This window comes from Apodemus sylvaticus, chromosome 3, assembly GCF_947179515.1.
Source record: "Apodemus sylvaticus chromosome 3, mApoSyl1.1, whole genome shotgun sequence".
NCBI lineage: Eukaryota > Metazoa > Chordata > Mammalia > Rodentia > Muridae > Apodemus > Apodemus sylvaticus.
Genome location: NC_067474.1, coordinates 38,083,939 through 38,098,309, shown reverse-complemented (window position 1 = coordinate 38,098,309; position 14,371 = coordinate 38,083,939). Strand labels below are relative to the sequence as shown.

The following is a 14,371-nucleotide window of genomic DNA, read 5'->3' as shown; positions in this document are numbered from 1 at the left end:
TTGTTGGTTCAATATAGCTCACTATTGCTATATGTAGTGCTGCATTTATTAAGGTATCGACTAATATTTTGGCCTGGTCCTAACGGAACATAGATTCACTCTTTAAGCAGGAGTGGCTAATTCATTTTAGTTCTGGAGACAGTGATTAATTGCTGCAAAATTCCTGTGGAGTGTACAAATATGCCACAGGGGAAAATTGTATCCCTCGGTGGCAAAAGGGTTAATTAAAACATGCAAGAAATAGAATTTCTCTTTTTATTTAATTCTCTTTACTTTAGGCCAGAATGAATCTGGAGTTGCTGTCCATAATGGGAGAATATATTTAGTTGGTGGATATTCAATTTGGACAAATGAGCCTCTGGCTTGTATCCAGGTGAGTGGTTGAAGTTCCTTTTGAAGTTTCTGCAGATGGTTCAGCGGGGTTATGTTTTGCAATTCAGCTGCAGAAGGAGATATTTATGTGTAGAGAGAGGCTCAAGGTCCCTTTCTGGTGTGGCTAGTTCAGTCTGTATCCTATCTCCTAGATATGATGCCTACTAAATGATTGAGATCTTTTAAAATTAAGCTAGGCGCAAGCTTTAAAACACCTATAAAATATACAAAAAATGGAGAACTTTGGATAGCTTATCCTTTTTAATGCATTTTTTTTTTAAAAGAAACTTTGGCAATAGCCACGTTGTACTCCAACAATTTTAAAGATGCCCCATCTTCATGAATTTTGTATATTATAGTTCCTTCATTTTCATAATTGTTGCCTGCAGAGGTGTGCCTCCTTTCTGGCAGAGGATCCTAGCATTAGTGGTTTCTGGGTGGTCTGATAGGATAGCTTCTGCCCCAAAGAATAGCCTTAGCACTTCACAAGAGAACAGCACAAGTCTGCCTTGGCAGGGAGCCAGCCGAGTCTCTCCAAGTTAAACTCCCCCACACACACCCTGCATATTTTGTTGCTATATGTAGCGGAGGTCTTATTCCTAATGCTCTATGTAATTATTACTGGTTTTCCTTTTCTTCTGTTCTCTGGTAAACTCCTGACGTATCTTGGCCCCGACTTCTCTAACTTATCTTTAGAATGACTCATATTTTTTTTAAACCTAATCTTTGAGGAAAAACTTTTGAAAATGGTTTTTAATAGTTTTTAATGTTGCAAAACGATGATGATGGTGATAATGATTATCATCGTCATCATCATTATTATTGCTAGGTCTCACTATGCAGCGCTGGCTTGCCTGGAACTCATTATGTAGACTAGGGTGGCCTCAGCCTCTCGAGATCTGCCTGTCTGCCTCCAGAGTGCTGGGATAAAAGGTGTGTGCCACCACACCCAGCAGTTGTAGCTTTTTCGTTTTCAGTCATATGTCATAAGGGCTATATGCTTGTGTATTTCATGGGTAGCCTGTGCTTTTACTGTTGTCTACTTTCAAGATCGCTGTTGTCTACTTGCTGTATTATGTTAGTTATATTTTGCCTTTATTTTCAGACTATTGTTTATCCTTTCCCCTCTTGCGTTGTCTCACCCCAAGTTTTCCTGAGCATCGCACATCTCTCTGTTATTCACAGAGATGAAGTAGAGATGAGTAGCTATGAAAACTCGATTGCCCTCTTTGACTGAATAGACCTGAGTTTTACAGGGAATGGGTAGAATTAATTTTTCTTAGCACGCAGGGAATGTTCACAAAACTCTATCATGCTTTACAGTTAAAGTTAAGGAAGAAAAAATAGTTTTATATATTACCAATACTTAACAAAAAGCAAAATCAAACCTGGGAATGATAAAACACACTGCTGTGTAACTGAGTTGAGTGCTCAGGCTATTGTTTATCCTTTTTCCCCTTGTGTGTAACAGAGTACCTTAGGACTGTGTAGTAATAAAAGCAGTATGCAGCAAAACACGGCGCAAATGTAGCTTAAGAAGCCAGACAATGAATTTGAAAATAAATTCAAAGTAGGTGATAATAAAGAGATAAAGGTAATGACTAGGAAACAATAACACGGTAAAAGCATATGACCGTGAGAAGCGCGTGGATGTGCTACCCAGCAAGCGCTGTCCCATCCCCTCACCCCCCAGGAGTGGCTTGTCTTCACCCACGCATGTCTTTGGCGGTTTTCAGTCCTAGTGGTTTTCTTTACTGCTCTTCAAAATTGAGAGGACACTGGATTGAGCAGGAAGGTTCCATAGATAGTACCAGGATGCTATGTTGTAAGGGACCTGGGAGGCTTCCTTGGATTACTTTTTACAACAGAATTAAGTTTGCACTTTCATTAAGTTGTAAAAGTCAGACATGGTTATGGGTATATTTCTACTAAGATGACCGTTAGAACGTGTCCTATTGGTCCTATTGCAAAACTTTTTCTTTTTTTTCTTTTTTTCTTTCTTTCTTTTTCTTTTCTTCCCCCTCCCCCCCCTCCCCCCCCCCCCCCCCCCCGGAGACAGGGCTTCTCTGTATAGCCCTGGCTGTTCTGGAACTCTCTCTGTAGAACAGGCTGGCCCCGAACTCAGAAATCCGCCTGCCTCTTCCTCCCAGAGTGCTGGGACTACAGGTGTGTGCCACCACCACCCAGCTGCAAAACATTTTGAAGTGTATTTTGGCAACTTAATGTATGAGACAGAACAGTTTTAAACAGAGTAAACAGACAAATAAACCACTTCATGGTGATATCACTTGTTTGATCCCCAAATAATCTTTCCTTGGAAGGCTGAGTAACCTTGTACACTAATCTTTTCAATATTTTTGAAGTTCTTTGCCTGCATGTATGTCTGGGTACCACAGTCATACAGTGCCCACAGAGGCCAAAAGAGGGCATCAGATACCCCCAGGATTCAAACCTGGGTCTTCTCCAAGACCAGCAAGTGCTCTTAGCCACTGAGTCATCACTCCAGCCCGCTTGCCCACTGATTCAGGGTTAATAATGTCTGGCTATTCCCATACAAACTTTATTCAAGAAATGAATGCGTGCATATTTTAAATCACTAAGGACACGACATTCAAGAGTTTCCTCTAGATTAAGGTAACCCTAAAGGAACAGATTTAAATTTTAACAAGTGCTTGTGTTGGTGGAATAAAGTTTACTTTTAAGGTCACATAATAAAATAAATCAGTGCAGTATTTTAAAAATGTAGATAATTCTACGTTTCAGTAGCCTCCTGGGAATTCTGTTTATTCCTGTGACTAGCACACTTGTTCTACAAAGCATAGAAGAACTTGAGGAAAAAAGTCTTCTCTTTCTTTAATTTGTGTGTGTGTGTGTGCATGTGTGTGTGTGCCTATGCGTGTGTGTGTGTGTGTGTGTGTGTGTGTGTGTGTGTGTGTGTGTGGTATGTGGAGACCTGTGATTGTCTGCAGGTATATTCCTCCTATATTGTACTTGACTGTGCTTCTCAGGGCAGGGTCTGGCACTGAACATGGAGTATCCCAAGAATGCCGACTCTAACTAGCAAGCCAGCTTGTGAGTGGATCCTGTCAGTACCTCCCAAGAGCTGGAATTACAATTGGTCACACATCGTTTCTATATCTTACATGGATTCTGGGGATCTGAACTTTGGACTTCATGCTTGCAGGGCAAGCCCCTTATCCCTTGAGCCATCTCTGTAGCACAATGAACATGTATGTACAATAAGAGCTCTTATGATTAATAGATGTGAGTATATTAGCATATGGCTTATCATTTAGAGAGACATTCGGAAACAAAATCTTCATGGATAATAGCATTTTAAAGAAATAATTTTTAAATTATGTGTATGCATGTTCATATGTGTTGTGGTAAATATCATTTGGGTTTTTTTCCCACCTCAGATCATTTAGTTCCTAATTAAAAGACACAAAACTTTTATAGTTATAAGCCTTGAGGCATTAGAGCTGGGCAGATATCAATGCTCTATGCTATTTTGTCTATTTCCCTGTCATTAACCCCGAGATATCACTTGCCATGTTCTGCCTGGGCCACTCCTACTCCATCAGGTCGGCCCTCGTGGCCAAGAGCTCACATGATGACCCATGGCAACTTTTTCCTTCTCTCTCTCTCTCTCTCTCTCTCTCTCTCTCTCTCTCTCTCTCTCTCTTTCTCTCTCTCCCTCCCTCCCTCCCTCCCTCCCTCCCTCCCTCATAGTCTCTCCTCTGACCCAAAGCTCTGGGAATCTTCACTCCAGCCCCTCTCTTCTGCCCAGCCCAGACTGGCATCTTTATTAACCAATCAGGGATAATGTGGGGGGCGAGGGTTATACAACAAAAGCTGATAAATGTGAGGATCTGCCTGTCTTGGAACAACCAGATCTTGGGGTACAGAATTTAGCCTTTGAATACAAGCAGCTCCAGACCAAGCTTCTACAAGTAGGCGTGTGCCTTTGAACTCATCCGTTCACAGAAGCTGGAGGCACTGGATCCATCTGGAGCTGGAGTGATGGGTAGTTATGAGTTACCCAACAAGAGCGCCGGGATCTGAACTCTCATCTACAGCAAGAGCGTTGCACACTCTAAACCTCTGAGCTAGCTCTCTAGCGTTCTGCATCCTGGATCTTGCATTCCAGCTAGGGACAAATAATTGCTGAGTATCTTTTCATCTTAAATAAGGATCGAATGTTTCCACTCTGTTGCTGACTTCAAATCTATTCATTTTCATGGACGAACAGTAACATATCAGTGGAGAGAGAGCCCAGCCTTATATTTAAAAGTCGATCCCATCCCTAGCATTATTAGTATGTGCTGGAGTAGCATCCAATTGAGAGGGGAGACAATGGAAAGTCAGGATTGGTGAAGGTGAGAAAATGTCCTAGATATGGAACAGAGTGGTGGTGAGAATCAGACACACACTTAAAGAATCAAAGTTTAAATCTCTATAACTCATAATCTGAGATTAATTTATAGGTGAGCAGTCTAAGACCAGGGCTTATTAATGAAGAGCACAGTTAAGGAGTTCAGAGATTCTCTCATTAGTATCCCAAACCAATTCTTTTTTGCCTTTAAAAATACCAGACACTACTCTTAGCAGACTGCTCCTCCTGGCCTCTAATCCAGGTTCATTTCCCAGTCATTTGTGGGGTCAGCCACGCAGGGTGACACACACAAGTAGCCATTGCAGCTACTACAGAGCTGGCATATGCTACTCCGTGCATTGTAAGACAGTCCAGACTGAGGAGAGCTGGGGACCCCTTCATTACCATTTGTAAAATTATTGAGGATTAGAACCACTCATAATACACTCACGTGATAAAGATCCTGCAAAACAAAAAGCATTCTTATTAATTTTGTGGGCATGGGGATGTCTGGCAGGTAGCCTGACTCTAATCTGATGTGCCCGAGGTAACCAGTACATACGGGCCGCTGTGTGAGCATGCAGGTGATTCGTCTGTGTTTCCAGATTTTACTGTTATTCTCTCTTACTATTACTTCCTTTTGGCTGGAGGATATGCTAGCAATCTGGCACTGCCGTCTCCCACGTGTCTCCTTCCTGCCAGTTTACAGGGGAGTGTTTTGGAGAAAATCTGCCAAAAGCTTTCTTTTTCCCTCCCAGATTAAATACATTACATCTGCTTAACATATGCAGTCACTGTTGGACCAGGGAATCAAACGGTATTCATTTGGGGGAAGGCACTAAGTCCTTGCTCTTCTGGGCTACATCCTTGGATTAAAATACTGGCTAGATCCACCATTTACAGCCAAGTTATCTTGAGAAAGTCACTTAATTTTGTGTTTTCCTCTCTGAAAATTGAAGGCAATACTTAACCTTGCATGGTTTTGATAAGAATTAAATGATCCGAAATGCTGGCAAGAAAGAACAATAAAGGGAACTAGGGACTCAAGAACAGGAAGGCATAATTCACAAAAAGGCCTGTAGAGGGGGCTATAGAGCAAGAACTGTAGCTAGGGACCCACTAGTGGCTAGTGGCAGGGATAAAAGGAGGACTGAAATGCTTCCATGTTCAACTTGTGGTCAGCCATTGTTAGGGAGGTCCCTAAAAATTGGGTGACTGGCACATCTCTGGTAGCTAGCTATTTCTAGGGGTCCATAGGTCAGAGAGTGCAAGACTCTAAACCAATTATTTTACTGCACGAATTGTTACTGTTTAATCCAAATGGTACAGCTTTCCAAAATGATGTGTTTCTAGTTGACATTTCTGACTTGTTTCTACTAGGTAGGCAAAACCCGGAGGCATAGCTGTTGCTCTTCTAACCTGTTACTAGACGAGGGCCTCACTGAGCTGAGGCCTTTGGAGCAGTCTTTGGTATCAGAAAATTTGGGCTATGCTGTTGAAATGTTTTTTGGTGGTGTCCTTGATAAAGGAGTTCAGTTTCTTGAATAAAAGTAGCCTAAAAAAAAACTAAGATGGCAGAGCCCAAAGACTACCATGAATAGGATGGAGCCAGCTCTGGCAGTTAGCATCCCAGGCCGGGTACTGCCCCCTAGAGTTGAGTGCAGATGCTCAGGCTCAAAAGGTTTTTGACTGCATGTGAGACTGACTGCTCCAGACTGGTTTATACAGAAGTAGCATTCTGCATTCTTCCTGGAAGAAGAGAGGTCCAGAACACTGCTGTTTTAAAGAACACTTGCAAATAAGGCCATTTGATTTAAGAAGATTGTAATTGTTTTTATGATATCATTCCTGAAGAGATGAGGATAAGGGTCAGCTCACCCTAGATAAGAAAACAAGGAAAGATCAAAGTACAGATAATGCCAAAGTCAAACTTGGTGAACCAATGAGTTTTATTAGAATTATTTACAGGAATGTGGGTGAGGGATTACTTACAGGAACAGAAATGACTCAAACAGCTGTGACACTTCAACATGTTGGATAGTGTTCTCTCAGAGTGCCTCAGCATGAGGCTTCTGGTTTGTCTGGTTTTTCTTTGTTTAGGCAGTGTGGCTGCTCTCTGCTCCTTCCAGGATACTTGGAGGCTCTCTTTCTTCTAGGATGCTGGATCTGAGTCTCTTCTAAGCATCTCCCGCTTGTCTGAGCATCTTTGTAGCTTAGCTTGAAGAGTGACTAGAAGTAGTCACTACTGCTTCTATACTTTTGGGGATTAGTGAACTGGGTCAGTTTAAGGGACTTGCTGAAGCTACTTAGAGTTGTTTCCTTCCTGTTTTAAGGATAGAGTACTTCACCTCTTCTCAGAACATCCCATTGTTTCCCCTCTGTATAAAGATCCTTTCCTAAAATATCCTGTTGTTTCACTTCCCTTTCATATCCTATGTCTGAAGAAGTTTCCTTCCAAGATGGAAGGATTTAGCTATAGAGGAAACTGCTATACAATGGGTGGCTATTTTCATCTAAGGTAGTGGTCCTCAACCTTTGAAATGCTGCAACCCTTAATACAGTTCCTCGTTCCTAGTGTTATGGTAACTTCTAAGCATAATTTTTTTTTTGTTGCTACCTCATAAGTGTAAGTTTGTCATTTTTATGAACTGTAATGTAAATATCTGATTATGCAGAATATCTGACAGGTGACTCTGCCCCCCAAAGATTGAGACCCACAGGTTGCGAACCGTCAGTCTGGGTGTCTTCAAGCCTTAAAAAGCTGTTGATAGTAGAGACCTGAGGCGGGCATGCCACTATGACAACACTGATGGCAGAAAAAATACCTAAGCACCCAGTAGACTGAAGGGATCTCTTAGGGCGAGCGGTTGAAACAAAACAGGGATAACAGTCATGGTTCGGTTACTGGGAAAGTTCATCTTTCCACATTATCAATTGTCTAAGACAGAGAAATAACATGATATTCCACAGGGTGGGGAGGCAAGGAGTTGAGACAGACATGGATTAAAGTATTTTGTTTTGTCACCTTGACACAAGCTAGAGTTATCTGAGAAGATGGAACCTCCATTGAGAAAATATCTCCAGAAGCCTGTAAGCTAGCCCGTCCTTATCAGTGTGATGTGGGAGGGCCCAGTCCATTCTGGGCAGTGCCACTCCCGGTCTGGGGAGCAGGAGAAAGCAGGCCGAACAAGCCAAAGGACCAAGCAAGCCAAAAAGTTGTGTTCCTCCATGACTCCTGCTTTAGTTCATGGTTTCTGGTTCCCGGCCTGACGTCCCAGTGATGGAGAGTGACTGACCTAAGAGCTGTAAGCTGAAATTAGCCCTTTACTCCCTAGATTACTTTTGGTCGTGGTGTTTTACCACAACAATAGAAACTCTGAGACAGGGATTGCTACCAGGCGGAGGGGCTATGGCTGTGACAGAACTGACCGCTCATTTTCAGGAGAAATGTGGTATTTGAACTCTTTGCTTCGAGATCCGTTATGGGAGCTGAGAGGATAAACCTTAGGACAGAGGAGGTAGTGGAGTTTAGGAAGTTTGAGAGTCCCTTACAGACTCCCTCAAGTCATTGGACATTTTCAATTAAAGATTTCTGGTTCTAGTCAGCTGGGGGTAAAGATTAAAAATTAGAACAAAGGCAATAATGTAGACCCTGGTTAGCTGGAGCTGAGACATTTCGTGGTGATTAGAAGACACTAGCATCATCAAGGTGCAATCTGGGAAGTGTTTCCTTGGAGTCAGCAAACAGAAGCTGTGGTCTTGGGTGGACTGTGTGAGTGTGAGGGGACAAGACTGTACCTCATACTGGCATCTGAGCTTGGCAGTGTGTAAGTGTCTCAGGTGGCACTGGTTCTGAAGGCATAAGGGGTCACCAAGAGTAGTTGAGGTTTGCCTGTGTGAGGCCAGGAGAGCACACTGTTGAGGGTGCAGCCTCAGTTGCTCTGGAAGCCCCAGGACTGAAGGGGTCGTGGAGAGAAGTTGAGGCCTGGTACCATGTGGCAGAGTAAGAGTCCCTTAAGAGAGTCCAGAAGAGACTATTGGTAAAGGCACAGCCAAGTGGCAGTGGAGACTCTGGCGTTTTGGAGATGCTAGTAGTAGAGTTCTGCAGACAGCAGCAACCGTATGATGGAGCCAGTCTGAGCCTACAGCAGCTGTGTGTGCTGCAAATATCAGAGCTAGAGATGTGGAACCCTTTGAAACCTAGAAGCTCTCTAGTCACGGACATCAGACGTTAGCTATTCACAGTTAGGCTTCGACTTTGTCACGATTCTCTTTGCCATGTGACTATGCCCTTTGGAGTGAGAAAGTGTTTAACTGCTTTGATTTTATAGGAACCCACAGAGGACTTTGGATATTTTAGAGAGGTTTTCAAATGTGAGATTTTGGGGGTGTTCTTATAAAGAGACTGAACTCTGAAAGGGCTTAAATTTTTAAAGAGTATGGGACTCTTAAAGTTTGGAATGTGTTTTATATTGAGATATTGGTACTAATATGAGATCTTATGGATGAAAAAGAAAGGAAGTATAGTTAACTACTGATGTGTGTGTATGTCAAGTTGACAAGGGGTCAGCTGTACTGTTTTTTGTTTGTTTTGGCTTTCTTTGTTGTTGCTGTTCTGGACAACTTGACACAAGCTATAAGTTACCTTATAAGGGGAACTACAAGTGGGGATATCTCCATAAGACTGGTGTGCAGGCAGGCCTGGAAAGGATACTCCCATGATTCCTTTTGGTTATAATTTATCACAACAGCAGAAAAGCAACATATGCATCCAGTAAGAAAACAGCGCCTAGGGCCCTCTTCCACGCCTATGCATTTTTGAGCAATCCTTCCTCTTCTTTTGGTTTAGGTATTGGATGTAAGCAGGGAAGGCAAAGAGGAGGTGTTCTACGGACCTACACTTCCCTTCGCTTCGAACGGAATAGCAGCATGTTTCCTCCCGGCCCCGTATTTTACATGCCCCAACCTTCAGACTCTGCAAGTGCCTCACCACAGGATCGGCACTGTCTGAAGAGCCAGCACTCGGACAGACAGCATCAACAGGAGACTGAATGAGACCCTGACGTCTGGATGCAGGGCACCAACATCCTCAGTGTTCAGTGCTTCCCTGTCTTGTCTTACAGGTCTAAAATTGTGCTAAATACTAGCAAAAAAAAAATGAATAATTTTCTAAAACATATTATCAAGAACTTTGTCACTTCTTTCAGTGTATGTGAACATACAATGTGTATGACTTTTGTTGTGGTGCACCTTAGTGCCATCCTATGGGACTTTATTGTTTTGTGGTTCTTCAAAACATTCTTTGTACCCCTTTGTCCTAGCTAGTGCCGTCTGGGATCATGTGACACTGTCAGTAAGGCACTGTACACCCCAGGCATCAATCTTCTCAAAATCTTCTGTACTTAATGCCTTTTTATTACTTAAGCATCAGCCGTGTCATTTTTCAAACTTAACATTCTGCTCAGCAGAAGTTCAGCGGATGACATCATATAAGCGTTCAGTGCCATATTTCATTCAAGGTGATAGGAGTCAAGGGCTTGGAGAAGTTAGATTTCCAACCTTGGTTACTCTGACCTTGTGTCAGAACTGTATAGGGCTAGGTTTCTCATCCTTGGAAGAGGATAATTCCTCATTTCCACATCAACTAAAAAGAATTCCATGAGGAGTAGGCAAATACTCAGACCTTTGCCTAAGGTTAAAAAAAAAAAAAAACAAAAAAACTGTTACTTACATTCTAAAGTGTTTTGCTGTCTTTAGAGCTCTGGACTGAACCATTTTATTTCCAAGTTTATAAATTTTGAGATGGACAGTTGAGATGGTCCTGTGGGATGAAGGAGTTTGAAAGCATTGGGAAAGAAGGCAGTGCACCCATCCTGAGCAGGAACGCCAGAGACCCTGAAACTTGGACAAATTCTTGCCTCAAAGAATTCTCTTTAAATGTCTCATCTACAGTTAAAAAAAATTACCTGCACTAACCATGGCACCATAGAGCCTGTGGCCCAAGTCTGAACTGAGAGCCAGAAGTTCTAATAGACGTTTTCCAAGTTGATAAAGGTAATGTCAGTCTTGTGTACTTGGAGGATTCTCCGCCACTGCCAATACATTTTTTTTAAATTATTATCCCTTTTAGTAATGAATAATTCTTTTTTAGTCTAGAGTTTTGCTTTATCTCTAACTAAAAACAAATCATCTTAGTAATCACATTTTAACATAAATTCAACATGTTTGCTGTTTCTAATCTTGCCAAGACTTGCGGTCATTTCTATTAAAAGGAAAGCTGCTCTCTCAGCTGCTTAAATATTTGCTTATGTTAAAGAAATCGTCTGCTTTACTGCTGCAACCCCTTATTTTTTTATCATCATAAGTCAATAAAAAATACTTTCCTTCTTGTTCAGGGAGACCCTCAGTTGGCTCTGCAGCTACACTGTCCTCCAACTCATGAGCCTTCCAAATAAAACAATCTTTTTATCTTAACAAATTTACCAATTGAAGTATGATACTTGAAGCACTGTTCTACAAATATAACCACTCTCTGGTTATTTGGGTTAAAGGACTGGAAGTGATAGAAAGGGTAAGGAAAAAAAGGTAAAATAAAGGAGTAAAGACAGAAACAAGGACCATTTGAATGGGTGATGCAGGTAAGGGGCAAGAACATTTTAAAAGCTACCTATGAGCCTTCAGAGAGAAAGGTTCTGTCAGGAAAGTGCCTTCCTGCCTTTCTGATCTGGTTCCACACAGACCTAAATAAGAAGTGCTTCAGACGTACTGAACTTTCTACTTGATACATGGATTTTCTCTAGTAGATTTTCATTGTAAAATCATTAACTTGTATTTATGTTCTCAGGTCCTATACCCAGTGAGTGTAAGGAAATGTCTTAAAACTAAGCTTGCCTGGCAGATAATGGACATAGCCCTAGACCGTTCCAGTATCCACTTCTAACCACTCACTAAAGCCAGCACCAGCCACCAACGTCTCCTTGATGGTCTTCATGGGATACTTTTTGCAGTTTGCACAGACTCTTCACATCTATAATCAAAGAACAGCATCAAAAGTTTAACACTCCTTTACTAAAAAGAAAAAAGATTGTATAATTGGATCCCTTTTTTCAAAATCATCTGCAGTGGAAAAAAAAGTCTATGAAATTGTATTTGGCGTATATAAGCAAATCCTACCTGAACCCTCAGCTATCTACTATTAAACAAAAGTATCCTTTGGTAATTTATCTTTCACTTTCAATCGTTAGAATTAAAGACTGTATTTTACTTACCATTTAAGACCATAAGATTTTGAAGTATTTATTTAAGCATCAAGTAAGGATTTTACTTACAAAACAAAACAAGAAGTTTCAGTCATTCTGCTGTGAGAGGAAAAGCTAGAAAAGACACAACTTCTATCTACAATGCAATATGCAGTAAAACCCCTAATCTCTAAAAATAAAACGCCAGCTAAATTACAATTGTAGCACTTTCTGCACTTCCTCTTGTTTTCCTCAAACCTAATGTGCATGTGTAGCATCCCTTCAGCTATTGCAAAAGTTGAAACCATCCAATGTTTTGGACACAAAGTATAAAAGCATTAGGAAGAAGATAGATACTGTTTCTCTAAGTAACAAGGCTCATCTTTACTTTTGATCTATATTCACGGCACTATGTACATTAAAGGACTATGTTACATTTTATATACCCATTTCATCTTTAATATATGCAAACCACCTATAAATTACATATAAAATGTCTATAATGTAATAAACTAGTTATAGCACAACAAAGTTCTAAGTAAGGACTGGGGTGCAGCTCAGCTGAACGAGTGTGTGTCTTGCCTGCAGGAAGCCTGGCTCTCCATCCCTAGGAGTACCTTAAACTGGCTTGGCGGCTCATGCTTATAATCCCGGTAAGCCTGAGACATCTTGGCTGCCAACAGAGTTCAAAGAAGCCAGCCTGAAAACAGATTCTGACCCTGTCTTTCGTAAATAAATACAACAACGAAATGGGTAAATTATAATCATGTAGTATTGAACTGGGTAACCTCAGCATTGCAGCTGATCACAATGAGAACACAACTCCTGTGTCTAACCAACTATAGGACAGAATATGCTATTTTGTTAGAAACCTAGATTGATTGTTTTAACTAAATCAAGCACATTGTTTATACTACCATTTTACACTCTTGCTTGACTAGGTGACTTTAACTCTAGGAAGGGCAGGCATTTAGTTTTGTTCAGTGCAGAAAAGATATAGAACGTAGAGAAGCATTCCTTAAGAGTTTCCCAAAATGCAGAAACATATCAATTTTTATATAAAATCGTAACTGCCAAAGATTCTATAAGAACTGAGTGTGGTTATTATGATGGTGCACTCCATCATTCCGGCACTTGGTGGGAGGAAGGCTGAGGCAGGAGGATTATGGCCTAGGACACCTAAGAGAGACACACAAGAAAGAAGACATTTTGTACCAATACATGGAAATAAATGCATATATATTACTTAAGAACAAAATGTCTTCAAAACAAGAAAAGGCCAGTTAGATGGGAAAGGTGCTTATACCAAGCCTGATGGCCTGCAGTAGATTCCTAGGACACACACACACACACCATGCACCTATAATCCTACCACTGGGGTGTCTAAGCGGATTCTGAGTTTGAGTCTGTCCTGAACTCTGGTGAGCCATAAACCAGACAACTGGCCCCTGTCTTGACAAAACGAAATCACCAAGAAAACAAAGCACTAAACAAAATCTAACTTGTGAAAAGGTATGGTAGAAGCTATAGGAAAATAATGGCTGGGATGGATTCTGAGAAATGCATCCTGAGGCAAAATTGCCGTACATACACAATGGGTGGCAGTCAATCACGACTCGTGGCCTCTGGATGCTATCCAGATTTGTGGTGCTGGTGTAACAAGGCGTACTGCTTGACAGTTAGTTTTTCTGAGTACTTTTCTACATTAGGAATATAATCTAAAACAGCGAGGGGAAATAAATGCACAAAGCACCAAGTCACTAATCATGAAGTCTTATGTATGCATAGATGTATGTGCTATGTACAGTTCTGTGTCTAGCAGGGTAGTGGGCTTACCTGTCCTAGCATTAGACCATGTGTTGTATATGTTATACTGTGATGTTACAATGGCTATGCACCTAGGTGTTAGGAGCTTCATAGCCTTGCTATGCTCTCATGGTCTTACCTTGGTATGTGTGTCCCATCTCTTAAATATCATGCAGCATATGATTTAAGTAAGAAAAAAAAGATAGGTACAGATATAGATGTTGAAAATTATGTAATCCTTCTAGCACAAATGAACTCAATACTGATTTTTGCACATGATCTTCCAAATCTTTCTTACCCATGGAAACCATCTAATTAAATGATAATTAGAGTTTAAATCAAAACCAAATGTTATGTCTAATAAAACATTTTCATCACCCTGTCGCCCTTCAATCATCTTTTATACCAACCCTGCCTGGTGCTTTATGGGGATTTGACTGGAGTGATCACATATCCAATATGTACATTTTCTTCTTATTTAACAGTTTTATGTTTCTATAGGAATGAAACATTAATTTTCAGCCTTACCAAGGAGTGTATCTGGTGGGATCCATGGCTCTAGATATATATGTAGCAGAGG

General features: G+C 41.1%; 1 protein-coding gene across 3 annotated transcripts in view; it reads left to right on the top strand.

Moving 5' to 3' along the window:
- Nucleotides 1-14,152, top strand: part of Klhl32 (kelch like family member 32) — a 253,142-nt gene extending 238,990 nt beyond the window's left edge. For 2 of the 3 annotated variants that reach the window (XM_052176161.1, XM_052176160.1), the window contains exons 10-11: nucleotides 279-373; nucleotides 9,597-14,152. In XM_052176161.1, coding sequence (XP_052032121.1) covers nucleotides 279-373; nucleotides 9,597-9,758 — 257 coding nt within the window. In that variant the 3' untranslated portion in view covers nucleotides 9,759-14,152. The remainder of the gene's footprint in view (nucleotides 1-278; nucleotides 374-9,596) is intronic. The other variant, XR_007977000.1, reaches the window with a different exon arrangement.
- Nucleotides 14,153-14,371: the final 219 nt, after the last annotated feature.